The sequence below is a fragment of the Marmota monax genome, unplaced genomic scaffold (assembly GCF_021218885.2).
Source record: "Marmota monax isolate L192 unplaced genomic scaffold, Marmota_monax_Labrador192_F-V1.1 WCK01_AAM20220418_F8-fsc00024, whole genome shotgun sequence".
Taxonomy (NCBI): Eukaryota; Metazoa; Chordata; class Mammalia; order Rodentia; family Sciuridae; genus Marmota; species Marmota monax.
The window spans coordinates 24,024,873-24,039,480 of record NW_026695224.1 but is presented as its reverse complement, the minus strand read 5'-3'; the positions used below and the strand labels follow the sequence as shown (position 1 = coordinate 24,039,480).

General features: G+C 40.5%; 1 protein-coding gene across 3 annotated transcripts; it reads right to left on the bottom strand.

The window, feature by feature from the left end:
- Positions 1 to 1,623: 1,623 nt before the first annotated feature.
- On the bottom strand, positions 1,624 to 13,787 carry Znf23 (zinc finger protein 23). Of its 3 annotated transcripts, none has more exons than XM_046435078.2 (5): positions 13,732 to 13,787; positions 9,764 to 9,831; positions 7,433 to 7,559; positions 6,818 to 6,865; positions 1,624 to 3,853 (listed from the first exon to the last, which is right to left on the bottom strand). In XM_046435078.2, exons 2-5 carry the CDS (start codon positions 9,797 to 9,799, stop codon positions 2,136 to 2,138), a joined length of 1,929 nt encoding a protein of 642 aa, XP_046291034.1. In that variant the 5' UTR covers positions 9,800 to 9,831; positions 13,732 to 13,787; the 3' UTR covers positions 1,624 to 2,135. The 3 variants fall into 3 exon arrangements, with proteins under 3 accessions (XP_046291034.1, XP_046291035.1, XP_046291033.1); XM_046435079.2 differs by having other exon boundaries at positions 7,433 to 7,609; positions 13,732 to 13,754; XM_046435077.2 differs by lacking the exon at positions 13,732 to 13,787 and adding an exon at positions 13,260 to 13,725.
- Positions 13,788 to 14,608: the final 821 nt, after the last annotated feature.

Sequence of the window (14,608 nt, the reverse complement as noted above, 5' to 3'; positions counted from 1 at the left end):
TGGTATACCCCAACCTATGAGGACAAAAGCTCCCACACCTGAGACCCCTATAGACCTTGCCCTAAGTACCTCATCATCTGGCTGTTCACATGATACCCTTTATGATGTCCTTTATAACAACTGGAAATTGTCAAGTGTTTCCCTCAGTTCTGTGAGCTGTAGTAGGAACATGAGCAAAGGATCATGGGAACCCTCAATTTGTAGTCAAGTCAGTCAGAAGTGGGGTAACTTGGGGACCCCCTTCATAAGATGGGTACCTAAAGTAGGAATAGTCTAAGGCTTTATTCCAGGCAGTGTCAAAATTGATTTACATTGTAGAACACCCAGTTGGTGTCCACAGGGAACTGAATTGCCTAGTGTGGAAACCCACACACTGGGCATCAGATTTATTACACAAAACCACCATCTAGAAATGGACTTTTGATAAGTGTGTTCAAGGATTCTGGAACATTAAATTTTGAGAGATATCAAGATTTCAGATTTTTGAAAATTCTATTTCCTTTTTTGAAAATTCATCATTTGGCATTCTCTCATCTGCTTTCCTGCCCAGCCACAACTTGTCATAGCTGAGGAGAGGGTGATCTCCCAGGTAGGGCAGCCCTTTTCAGTTTTCCACCCTCCTCACTACTCATTGTTACCGAGTATCTTCACTCTTTATCTCACCCTTGTAGGTAAGGAACTTTGCCTACAGAACTTTTGAGGAGTTGGCAGTCTCACTGACCAGCAATTGCTTATCCTCATGTAGCCACGGAGGACACCCAAACATGAATATCTGAAGAAACAGAAATACTTCCAGTTTAAGTATCTAAATAATTGTTCTGCATTGTTTTGCATGGGGGGGGGGAGTTCTCTTGTCCTTGCATCTTGCTTGAGTTTTTCCTAGTTGGGCCTCTTACTCTTCAGCTTCCTGAAAGCTTGAGTATTCTTTTAATTGCTTAGAAATTTTTAAAGGGGTGGGAGATTATCTTCAAAAGAATATCTTTGGACTTCCAAGATTTTCATGGAGTCCGAGACCTTAAAATGCACTAATAAGAATGGGAATCCAAGGTAGACACCTTCCTTCGGGACCTCAAGAACCATGTTTGTAGAGAAGTACCTGTTAACAGAAGTAACAGGAACCCTTTAATATGATTTTGCTGAATAACAACTTGTTGCTTTTTATTTCTATTAAGGGCATCTATAGTAAACCTCATTTTTGAGGGCTGCAGGATATTTGAGATGTGTGTGTGAGTGTGTGTGTGTGTGCATGCACGCATATGATAAGCAAATACTAATCTCTCCTTAGAGTACTACTGACAAAACAGCTTTTCTTGCTTTAATAGTCATTTTATGTTTTTAAAAGCTGCCTGCTAATGTCATTTGCATGTTTTTATTGTTACTTATCTTTCAATTGTGAAACTTCCCTATATATTAGATATTACACTTTCTTATCACAAATTTTACAAATGTATTTCCACATTTTGTGTTTTATCTTTTAGCCTTATTTGGGATTATTTAAAACAAAAATGTACAGAAAACTTTAATTCTGAATGATCAGTTTATCAATATTTTCCTTATTGCTGGCTTTTAGCTTTCATTTAAAGCTTTGAAATGCTGCCTCTATTTCATAAAAATATTCACTCGTTTTCCTTTCTAAAGGAAATTTTTATTGTTTTTCCTCTTTACAAAAGTAATGCATGCTTGTTGCCAAAAATTAAACAGAAATTAATTAATTTAGGTACAGTGAACATCTTTAAAAAATGGGTTTTCCTATGCAAGAACAAGGCTTCTCTTCTCCACTTATTCAAGTTTCTTCTGGTGGCCCTCCGTGGATAATTATAATTTTCCCCATACAGGTCCTACAAAATAATTATTTATACCTAGAAAATCACTTTTCTTGATGTTGCTAGGAGTGAGATATTTTCTTTAATCATGTTTCCTGATTGGCTGTCAACACAAAACAATGTTATACATTTTTTTAGATATTACTTTTTAACTGACTATACACTCCTGATTAAAAACTGAATAAAACAGGAGATGTTTCCATGAGAAGACTGCTATATTCATTTCTTTTTCAGGGTATTTCCCCAGGGTGAATCTGATGATACATAATCCATTTCAATATTAGTCTTCAGTTTTCTACATCATTCTCACTATTAGGATTTTCCTTCATTATGGACACTCTGATGTTGCCTTAGTTGGAAGCTAAATCTGAAGGCTTTCCCACACACATTACACACATAATGTTTCTTCCAAGTGTGGACAGTCTGGTGTATAATATAGTCAGAACTAAAGCTGAAGCCTTTGCCACACTCCTCACATCGGAAAGGTTTCTCCCCAGTGTGGCTTCTCTGATGCCGAATTAGATAGGCATTAACATGAAAGGCTTTTCCACATTCTTTGCATTGAAAGGGTTTCTCTCCAGTATGGATTCTCTGGTGGACAATATAGTAATAACTACAGCTGAATGATTTCTCACATTCCATACATTTAAAAGGTTTCTCCCCAGTATGTATTCGCAGATGCCTCGTTAACTTGGCATTGACACTGAAGGCTTTTCCACATTCCTTACATTGATAAGGCTTTTCTCCAGTATGGATTCGATGATGATCAAGTAGCTTTCTTTTAGAGGTAAAGCATTTCCCACATTCATTACATTCAAAGGGTTTCTCCCCAGTGTGAATTCTCTGATGCTGCACTAGTTTTGCACTAACATTGAAGGCCTTTCCACACTCATTACACTCATAGGGTTTCTCCCCAGTGTGGATTCTCAGATGCTGCCGAAGTTGGTAATTACACCTGAAGGCTTTCCCACATTCATTACATTCATAGGGCTTCTCACCAGTATGGATTCTCTGGTGCTGAATTAACCTCCCTTTGATATTAAAGGCTTTTCCACATTCATTGCACTGATAGGGTTTCTCACCTGTGTGTATTCTCTGATGCTGAATGAGTTTTGCATTATTATTGAAGGCTTTCCCACACTCTTTACACTGAAAGGGCTTCTCTCCAGTATGGACACTGTGATGCTGTCTAAGCTGGGAGCTGCACCTGAAGTTTTTCCCACACTCACTACATTCATAAGGTTTCTCTCCAGTGTGGATTCTCTGATGTTGAATTAACTTTGCATTAGCATTGAAAGCCTTCCCACAGTCATTACACTGATAAGGTTTCTCCCCGGTGTGGACTCTCTGATGTGTGATATATGCAGAACTACAGCTGAAGCCATTTCCACACTCCTGGCACTGATAGGGCTTCTCTCCTGAATGGATCCTCTGGTGCCTACTTAGATTCCCATTAACACTGAAGGCTTTCCCACACACCTTACACTGATAGGGTTTCTCTCCACTGTGGATTCTTTGGTGTGTAATATAATGTGAACTGTAGCTGAAGCATTTCCCACACTCCACACATTTGAAAGGTTTGTCCACACTAGTGTGGCTTTCTAGTTGCTGATTAAGTTGAGAGTCACACTTTAAAGTTTCCACTAATTCTTCACATTTCAAAGGTCTTTCTTCAGTATCAATTATTTCATGCTTAACAAGTTTTGTGTCAAAGCTGAAGACTTTCTCTTGTCCTATAGAACCAGGGTGTTGCTCTCCAGTGGACGTGGTATGATATTGAAATGAGTTTGAACTCTGACTATAGAGACACTCCTTCATAGGACTTGTCTCATTTTTCACTGTACCATCAGTGACACTGCTGTTTTCCTCCTTCATACTTCCTGCTAAGTGGACTTCCTGTTGTTGCTCAAGCATAAAGGCTTCTGAAAAATCTGTTTCCTGGGAAGAGTCCTTGTGAAGTTCAAATGATGTACTAACTTTTTCTTCACACATTTCTTTGGACAAATTACTGCCAGTCTGGATATCAAGATCTACCATAAAAAACAGAAAATAGAAAATTTCATACAAGAAGCATGTTAGAAAAAAAAAAAAAAAAAAACACTTGTGCTATATAAAGGATCATAGTAATCAAAGGGATTTTTAAAATCACCAGATTAAGTCAAAGAACTTAAGGTTCATTCATAAGCTGAAATACCATATAACTAAGAGTTAAATAAATCCATATATGCTGACATGAAAAGTCTAGGTATACTGCTGAATGAATAAATAAGTCCAGAAACAGTACACAGAGGTGATTCCACTCATGTAAAGAAAAAAAAATGCATGCCTATTCCTAGAACACTACTTCTGGAAGAATACACAAGAAACTGAGCAAACTGGTATAGGAAATTTAGTAGACTTTCTTTTTCTACTTTATATAATTTCTGTACTGATTTGAGCATGTACCAATATTATGAATTTTAAAGTAATAATTATAAAAGATCACTAGTCACGCTCTGCCTAAGAAAAAGCCATTATCAATAACATGAACGTTAAAACTGACAACACTGAAAAAACTGTAGGTCTTGTCCACCATATCAGCATTTTCCCCATCATACTATGCTTTTCTATACTCTGCAATCTTAGTCATCTCCATGACACCGAGTTCCTTATTAATAAAAGAAGAAAATGCTTGGGAAAGAAAAGAAATCCAGCAATATGTGATAATACTGGCAATGACACATCATGGCAAAAGGAAGTAAAAGGGAAAGAATTTTCTTTCCTCAGAACTTAAATTCTAGGCTTTTCAAAATTCCTTCTTTAACTTCTTTTTCTTCCACTTCAGAAAAGCCCTTATTTGATCCACTTCTTCCCATCCCTCCAGAATACTACTGTATTAGCCTCGCCTTTTCCTTCCACTTTTTCCCCTAATCCTAAAATTGATCATTTCCTAAAATTCTTTTATAATTTCAATAATCTTTAAAGCTACTGAATTCTGCATTTGTTCCCAAACTTCTCAAAATGTTGGTCCAAAAAGAGTGCCTCTATTTTTTTCATCTTCCATACCTGTTGAACCACATGGAATATGCCCCTTAATAAACCCAAATAAGCTGGATTTCCTAGAAAGCATTTTCAAAAATAACACTGGTCTTTTCCTAATTAAAAAATAATTCCCATCTGATGCTACAGAATGTTCTCCCCTGACCTTCAATTCATATGCTAAAACCATAACCTTCAATAAACTTGTATTAGAAGGTGAGGCCTTTGGCAAAATCCTCAAGAATGGGATTAGTATGCTTTTCAAAGAGATCCTAGAAAGTTCTCTTCCCTTCCACCATGTGAGGATACAGTGAGAAGATAGTTGCCTTAATAGGAAACAGGCCCTTGCCAGGCACAGAATCTGCCTGCACCTTGATCTTAAACTTCCAGCCTCCAGAAATGTAAAAGTAAATTTCTGTTGTTTATAAATCACCCCACCTATGGTATTCTGTTACAGTAGTTCAAACTGATTGAGACAGCTATAATATCAGTAACTTATAAAGAAGGAAATTCAAATTACCTGAAATGTGGCCACCTAAAAATAACTACTGCTAATTTGAAGCATCTTTTTCCCTAACCATTTTCATTTTTTTCTAAAAACAAATACATACTATATCAAAACTGAATATTTTTTTCTTCTTTTATTCATGATGATCATTTTCCAATGTCTAGATAGACTGCAAAAATAGGTTTCTGAAATTGCTAAATACTCTTCTCACCTCCAGAGGTACCTCAATTTAACCATTCTCCTTACACTGAAAATTGAAACCCCCCCAATATATTGTTACTATATAAATGTGTGGTAAACTTTTATACATACACGTTTGCCTATAACTTTGATTATTTTATTAGGGTACAGTCAGGTTACCAAGTACAAACTTTTATTCTAGAAAGACTACTAATTCATAATGGATTCACTTAAGGAGTCTATTCCTGTTTTGATGCACTTTTATCAACACTTAATATAATTGCTCTCACTGATGATATAGGTTCTCTGATAGGTGAAATCTCATTATGATGATCATGATTGGTTTTTTTGTGTGTATGATGCTAGGGATCAAATCCGGGGCCTTGCACATACTAGGAAAGCATTCTACCATTGAGTTAAATTCCCAACTCATCTATCATTATTTTAAGTAGTATTTCTCTGGCTTCTGCTGAGGGTGGACTTTCACACAGATTAACATTTAAACTTTGTATGTGGATCAAACACTTTTATTCTTTGCCAATATTTCCACACTTGGCACCCTTCCGTTTTCCAATTCTATGGTGTGGCAGATGTCAAAATCTATTCTCCACTTCATTTTTTATAGCATATTTTCCATTTTTTTAAAGTAGGAATATACCCATTTTTTAAAAAAAACTACATTTTCAACCTCTTTTTGTAGAATGGACATTTATACAGTTTCAGTATAAGAGATTTAAGTGGAAGGTACTGGATGGGGGTTGTGAAAAAGATTTTTAAAAGAGGGTCAACTCTGCTGACATGGGCCTTGTGCCTCCTTCTCCTTCCCTTAGAGCTCCTGCCTAGAACCCATTTTATTCCTTACCTTAATTAACCTACACAAATAGGTGAGGCATGAGATTAATGTTAAATCATGTTAATCCTCAGTTAAATCATGATGGGTTAATTAATTTTGTCCGAGAAAGATGGGATTCCAAAATTAGGATTGAAAAGAAAACAAGGCACTTGAAAAAATATCCGTTGTTAGAATTAGGGAAATTTATGAAAACAGAATAGGCCTAGCTCTATAAATCATCAAAATTTATATCCAAGACCCTGGATTCAATCCTCAGCACTAAAATAAAATAAGAAAAAACAAAAAATAAAAACTATTTAAACTTTACTCTGTAGGGCTGGCCAATAAATGTGGCATGTTTATATGTTGCTGGGCAACATGTGCCTCCTTTATCAGTGCAGAGGCCCTGGCCTGTTCTACTTCCAGTGGCCAGTGGAGAAGGGCCCACCAACTTACCTCCTCCTTCCAGTCGTGAGATCACAGCAGGTTTGAGAAGTGAAAATCCTGGTTTGGAAGAAGGAAATAGGAGTGACATAAATTATTTCCCATACATGAGTTCCTAAACCTCTTCTCACATTGCCTCTGCAATGAGGAAGATAGAACTCTGGGAATGGTGGAGGGCAGAGGAGGGGAGGGGAGGGGGATAAGAATGGCCAGAACTTTGGAAGGGATGTGGGAAGACTTGGGAAAGGCCCAGACTATTGGGATTACCACTTTTTGACCTTGGACTGAAATATTCAGAGCACAGAAATCCTTAAAAAGATTCAAAATAAGTAAGATGAGGGAAATCCTGAAGATGCCACCATGGAACAGTAAGTAACTAATTTTTGCTGTGTCCAAAACACAATTTCCATAGGGTGAATCAAAGTGTATACAAAACCTAAAAATCCTATGTTGGTCTAAAGAGAGCTTGAGGTTTGCTCTTCCCAGCAATCCCCAGGAGACTAGAAATAGCCCGGAGGTACCCACTCAGTAAAAGAGTACCAGGTGCTCCACCTGCAACCTGTCAGGGACAAGGGAGCCAGGAATCCCCAAATGGCAGAGTTTGAATCCAAGGGAGAGAGGCCTTACCCAGGGAGGCCACATTCCCATAATTCTCCAGCATCACATCCCTGTACAGGGCCCTCTGCGCAGGGGACAGGCCATCCCATTCCGTCTGGGTGAAGTACACAGCCACATCCTCAAAGGTCACCGACTTCTGAAACAACAGGTTCCTGCTGCCCTAGGGCCAATTGCATGGCTCAGGCCCTAAGTGAGGGGCAGAGGGCAGTATAAAGGTCTGGGGAGGGAGCTTGTTAAGAATACACTATTAATAACAAGGAAGATTTGAGAAAAAGCACCAGGAAAGTAAACCATGGACTATCCATCTACTCTCACAGCACAGAAACCTTATGCCATTTTTTTATGCTTATAAAAGATAACATAAGCTAGGCTAAAAGAAAATGTTTCTCATAAACAAATTCCCCCAAAACAACTCTGCTCTTTTAGAATAGTTTTGGCTTCCATCTCATCTGCCAGGTACTCCTATCACAGACCCCCTAACCAGGGACTCTGTGACATTTTCTCTGGCACTGCCAGCAGGGAGGCTCAGTGCTGCCTGGGCCAGTGGTTTCACTGGCATTTTCTGGTACCCTCTCCCTTTCAAGTTCCATCCTTTCCAACTTCTATCTAAAATTCAGTGTTTCTCCAAAAATGTTCGGGAAAGAAGGAAGACCACCATTCCTGTTTGCCAGCTGCTCTGCCACCCTTCTGGTCTCTATTTTTGCCACTAAGCTATGTGGTCAGCACAAGCTGCTGCTAGGGCTGATGTAACTCCCAAGTCCCTTCTAAGCAGCTGCAGTCCCCCGTTGGCTCTCCCTCCTCCTACTTCAGCTTTCTGTTATAACCTTGAGGACTTGATATCTGCCTCCCAACTCCTCTCTGCTCAGATCTGTCTTCTTGATCCTGAGGACCTCCATCTACCAACAATTCTAGTCCAATTTCTAAGTGTGTCTGTGAGTCCTGTATGTGTGACCTCAAATACGTCAAGTAACTTCTCTGCACAAAATTAAAGGCCCTCCTAGGGGCTGGGGTTGTGGCTCAGTGGTAGAGCGCATGCCTGGCAAATGCGAGGCCCTGGGTTCAATCCTCAGCCCCACATAAAAATAAATAAATAAAATAATGGTGTTGTGTCCAACTACAACTAAAAAAATAAAAATAAAAAAATAAAAAGAGCCCTCCTATATGATACCACCACCCTTTCCCCAAGCAAGTTGGCAGCTCCTCCTGAACTCATTCTTAATGTCAGCACCATCCACAAAGGAAATGTCAGGTAGAAACATGGGGTTGTTCTTGACTCTTCCTCTTCTCTATTCATTTTCCAATCCTTTGACTTTCTACATCCTAAACACTTTTAGGTCTCTAGCAGTACTATTTAAACAACTCCTCTTAAACAACTTTCCTTGATAAAGCCCATATCTCCTGGGTCATATCTCCAGGAATTTGTTCTGGAATGGTCACCTTGCTTTTGAATCTCCTCTGAAAATTATTTCATACATGGCTGTCACATATCTGATTAAGTTAACATGACTGGTTCCTCAGCTATCATGTGGCTGGACAGTTTCAAATCACACAATAATTCTGTGACCTAGGGCACATCACTCCCCTTTGCCTCCATGTCTTTTTGGTAGAATGAATACAACACAGCACCGAGCACAGGGTGTTTTGTCCAACTACAACTAAAAAAAATTAAAAAAAAAACAAAAAACACCCTGTCCAAATGGTCCATGCAAGGGGCACCATTTGGATCTTGCAACATAGTAAGCCTCAAATATGTTACTGGGACTATGGAATTCTAGAGTCTACAGAAGTCCATGGATAAGCTTCAGGAGATCTGCAAAGTCCCTGAAAAGTGTTTAGACATTTGGTTTGCAAGCTTGTTCATTCGTTCATTCATTCATTTAGCAGGGAGAAGGTCAAGAACTCTTTTCAAAAATCTTCTCCTTTCCCCCCTAATTAGAGGCATAGCATCCTTCTCATTGATCTGGTCCTGCTCCTCCTCTTCCTTGATACCCCTGCCACTGGGAATCCCAAACCTGTGTAATTCTCCTCCACTCACATCAGTGCATAGAGCATCCCACATGTGCAGCTTCCATAGCCCCATTCACCCAGAGCCCCCTGCTGGGGATGCTCCTGTATGAAGAAACAGGGACCCCTGGAATGCAAAGGACCACATTTGCCTTATGGGCTTCCCTGTTGCCTCCACTGGTCACCATCCCAGTCTCTGCTGCCCCACTCCTGAACCACCTTTCCCAGAAGTTCCTGTCTTGCAGGCAGAAGCTGTTTTCATGCCAAGGCTCACCAGCTCCCTTCTCAGTTCTCCTCAATGAAACTGCCAGAAGAGTTAAAGAACCCACAGCTCACCTGGGGCCAGATTGTCAGGAGCATGGCTGCTGCCATCACCTGGTATCCCTCTCAGAGAAGTGCTGCAGCTGAGGAGAAACAGAGAAAATGTGAGGAGAGTCACCATCTACCAGGATCAACACAGCCCTTCAGAGAAGATCTGAGGCATAGGTAGCCAGCATCCAGACAGGAGCATGAATAGGAGTTATCATGGAACAGGAAAAAGGAAGTAATCTGTTCCCTGGCTCAGTGCCCAGGATTCCTCCCAGCTAGGACACTGATGCTCACTTCCAGAAACCCTAGGACTTCTATATGACAAAAATCATATAGAAAAGTATATAAAAGTGCATGCAGTCTAAAAGAATAATAAAAAAAATTCATCTATCAACAATTCAGACAGAACATTACTATGATCTTTGACTCATTTCTCTTTCTCTGAACAAACACCATCTTGATTATACTGTAAGAGAATCAAAGATGGCTGGGCTACAGTCCCAGCACACAGGCCTAGGGAGTCAGGCTCTGGGAAGGCACCTGGAGAAAGGAACAGCTGCTCCCTGACAGCTGCCTGTTTCCTGAGAGATCTGAGGGTCCTCCAGAATCCTAGTGCTTCCACAGAGGTCTTGACAGTTAGCTTTCTGCATAGCCCAGGATTCCCCTTAAGGAAGTTGGGCTGGAAGGGAGGTACCAGACTGCGTCCTCACACTATCCAGCATTTTGATTGCAAAGTCATGGACTTCTGAAGTTCCATGGAAGCACTGACCACCTTTAGGAAGCTACAACCAACAATGCCTCTGAAAGAATCTATACCATTTAACCTGGTTCCTGCCCTGAGGTCCTCTGATGCCTCTATGGGACACCTGTTGGGACCTGAAGTACAGGGGAGATAACACCTGAAGAGTCACATGAGGCTCCTCAAAGACGGAGCTTCTCTGCAAGACAGCCTGTGAAGACTTTGACAATGCGTCCTTGTATTGGTATGTTCAATTAATTTGGCTGAAGAAAGCCCTCTACTCACATATTTGAGTCTTTTGTGTGTATAAAGCTGCAACCTAACTTAGAACATAAACTGAAAAATCCCAATGTAACTTACAAATTTGTCTTTGTAATATACAGCTGAGTCCTTTTTTTTTTTTGAAGTACCAAGGCTTGATCCCAGGACACTTAACAATTGAGCCATATCCCCAGCCCTTTTTTATTTTGTCACAGGGTCTCACTAAGTTCCTTAGAGCCTCACTCAATTGTTAAAGCTGGCCTTGAACTTTCAATCCTCCAGCCTTAGCTTTAGCTTTCAATTGGATTATAGTGGTGCACCACCATACCCAGCTATAGCTAAAGTCTTGGTCAATGGCTGAGCTTCAATCAAGCCAGGTTCAAATAAGGCAAACTCCAGGTATTAACCAACTGAACTTCTGATTTCTGGATGGCACTTCCCCTTTTCTGTTTGAAAGTGCTCTCTAGCCACATGAAGACCCCAGAGTATTCCTGAACCTGCCCTGGTTCTAGGGTGTGTCTAATTATCAAAACATAAGTGAACTTGGTTAAATTTATCTAAAGTTTTTCTTTTATTTATTTTTCCTATTTATTTATTTGGTACTGGAAATAGAACCCAAGGTTGCTTTTAACTGAACTACATGCTCAGCCCTTTTCATCTTTCCATTTTGTGACAGGGTCTTGCTGAGTTGCTAAGACTGGTCTTAAACTTAAGATCTTCCTGCCTCAGCCTTCCAAGCTGTTGAGATCACAGGTGTGTGCCACCGCACCTAAAGTTTTTCTTTTAACAGGCTTTCCCTTCTGTTTATTCCTCTTGTTATACACTGTCCCTCTGACAATATTCCTCAATAAATTCCTAAATAAATTCCTACACACAAATCTTTGTTCCATGTTCTGCTTTTGGAAGAAGCTTTCCCCACCTTCCTGAAGTTCCATGATTTATTCATTATTTTCATTCTTTCTTATTTGGCAAGTAAGGTCTATAAGGCCACAAATTTTCCTCTGGACTATTAGCCACATTCCAAAGATTTTTAAATTTCACATATTAATTACTATTTTGTAGCCAATCAGCAACTCTGTTTTGTCTCTGATCTAACAATAATATTGCTTATTTTTTCCTCTGTTCATAAGTTCTAGATTTATTGCATGTTTTAAATAACCTTATCTATTAATTTTTACTTCACGGACTGTTAAGAATGGCTCAAGTGTCCATTTTTTTTAATGTATTTTATGGTGTTCAAAAGGAAAACTAGGGCTGAGTTTGTGGCTCTGTGGTGGAGCGCCTGTCTAACATGTGTGAGGCACTGGGTTTGCTCCTCAACACCACATTAAGATAAATAAATAAATAAAGTTTTTTTTTTTTTTAAGGAAAGCTTATTCTATGACTAAAGAATATGTAACTCCATTTGAATCTAATAAGTCAACTCTACCATTTCTTTTCCACATTAATAAGCCAAAGAAAGACAAACATACTGTTCATTACAAAGGTATGTAAAAAATTCCAATACTCATGCCTCATTTTAAAAACATATGCCCTAGAGACACTTATATGTAGGAGATGTGTTGAAAATATTCACTATAAGCACTACTTCATTAAAAAAAAAAAAAAACCTGAAAAGAACCCACGTGTCCACTGACACTAACAAGTTTTCATATCATTTTCACAATGGAACATTACCTAACAGCTACACATAACATGAATGGATTTAGGGACATAATACTGATTATGCAAGTACGAGATGACTACAGACACTATGACGCCATTTATATAAAGCTTGCAAATAATAATACACACACACGGGTGATACATTTTTTAAAACAGGCTATGATAACACAAAATTCAAGATAGATGTTATCTCTGAAATGAGAGGCTGGAAGATGAGTGAGAACAACACTGATAGATGTAGCAGCACCAGCACTGTTCTTTTTTAATCAGGTGATATGTCCATAGGTGCTCATTTTGCGACTCTATATACTCATATGTAAGTATATTCTTTAATTTTTAAAAAATTTTTGTTAGTTGTAGTTGGACACAATACCTTTATTTTTGTTTTTATTTTTATGTGGTGCTGAGAATCGAATCCTGCACCTTGCACATGCTAGGCGAGTGCTCTACCGCTCAGCCACAACCTCAGCCCCATGTAAATATATTCTTGAAGACAGACAGACACACACCAACCTGAATGGGGTGAAGGTAAAGTCCCAAAATGGAATGCAAACAATAGCAAATGAGCCTAACTGTACGACAACTGAATAACATAACCATGGTGAAGAAGTGGGAAAGACAAGAGCTAGCAACTCTGGAAAATAGTATTTTGACTAAATACTATAAAGCTAAAGACAAAAACAGCTGTATTCAAATACTGTGCTATAGGAAGTAAATTTGTTTTCACTGGGGTTATAGATTAGCAATTCTGTAACTATTTTATTCGTATTCTAGAACTGAGTGAATTCGTAATTACAGTGTAGAAGTCATGCCCAGGTCACTGTTATTCCGTAGCCTAAGAGAAGTAGCGTCTGTTACCTTTGGAAACCGACGTAGCTCAAGGAGACGGTGCCCTCCTAAAGGCTGCTTCGGCTGCCGGATGGCTGGGAGAAATTCTGTTTTTTTCTGTTCCCTCTCGGTCCTAATTCATGACCCCATGGCAGGAGCCGGGGAGCACGCGGTCCCAATTTGAAACTCATAGAAGCAGAAGTCCCTGCCCGACCTCCTTGAGACCTGTGATATCACCTCGGGCCGCTTCAACCCGCAAGTATTCCCCCCCGCTGGATGTACCCCGAGCAGATCAAGCGCTACTGCTTGGCCACCAACTCCAAAGCAGGAGTCGAGGAGGAAGAGGACCCCTGGCCGCCGTCCGGCTCCTTCTCCCAGGATCCGCCTCCAGGGCCCTGCTGGCTGCGGAAACCCAATTCTGCCCACGATGTAAGGGCGCCCCTCCAGCGCTCCGAACCTTGGATTAGGGCAGCGCCCACCGCACCTGCGGGCCCACTCTCACCTCCGCAGCAGGCTGCTCCACGGCGCGACCGGAAATGCGTCACCAAGCGCGCCCAGCCTCTCTAGCGGGTACCGGCTCTACTGCTCGGTGGTGCTTTCGCCCAGCCTCACCTCGCTGGAATCCTGTCTGCACAGAGCAGGCCATTGCCCCTTACCCCGTGACAGCTCGATTGTGACCCGCGAGGGTGGTTACTCCTTAAGGGTCCGGGTCCTGGGAGGGGCGTCAAGAACCTGTATGGGGGCTGAGGATGTGGCTCAAGCGATAACGCGCTCGCCTGGCATGCGTGGGGCGCTGGGTTCAATCCTCAGCATCACATAAAATAAAGATGTTGTGTCTGCTGAAAACTGAAAAATGAATGTTAAGAGATTCACATTCTCTATCTCTCTCTCAAAAAAAACAAAAACAAAAACAAAACCTGTATGTAGTAAAGCTGCAGGTGCAACCAGATGGGCTGGACCAGTGCATTACATGCTGTCATGTAGATTTTTCACTGACGTGAATGCCCAGCAAGACATTTGAAATTCTGAAAAAAATTTTCAATAGGCAAGAGTGCCCTGTGCATTGCAGAATTTGGTACTCCTGGCTCCCGTTCACGACGCCGGCAGTAACCTCACCAGTTTCCCCAAATGTAACAACATACATCTCCCATGAAATTATAAGTTTTGGAGGAGGAGGAGGGAAAGTTCTAAAATCCGCTGGATTGAACCACCTTTAAAATTCTCTCTCCCCAACCCTAAGGGTGTAGGCCTTTCTTCCTTCCAATTCTGCTCCCTCCAATGCTGCAGCACTGGATGGTGTTGGCCCCCACTCACCTTCCCAGCATTTTCATCACTCCCAAGTTCTCCCTTGTCTCAACTTTTGCCCCACTTGCTAAGCC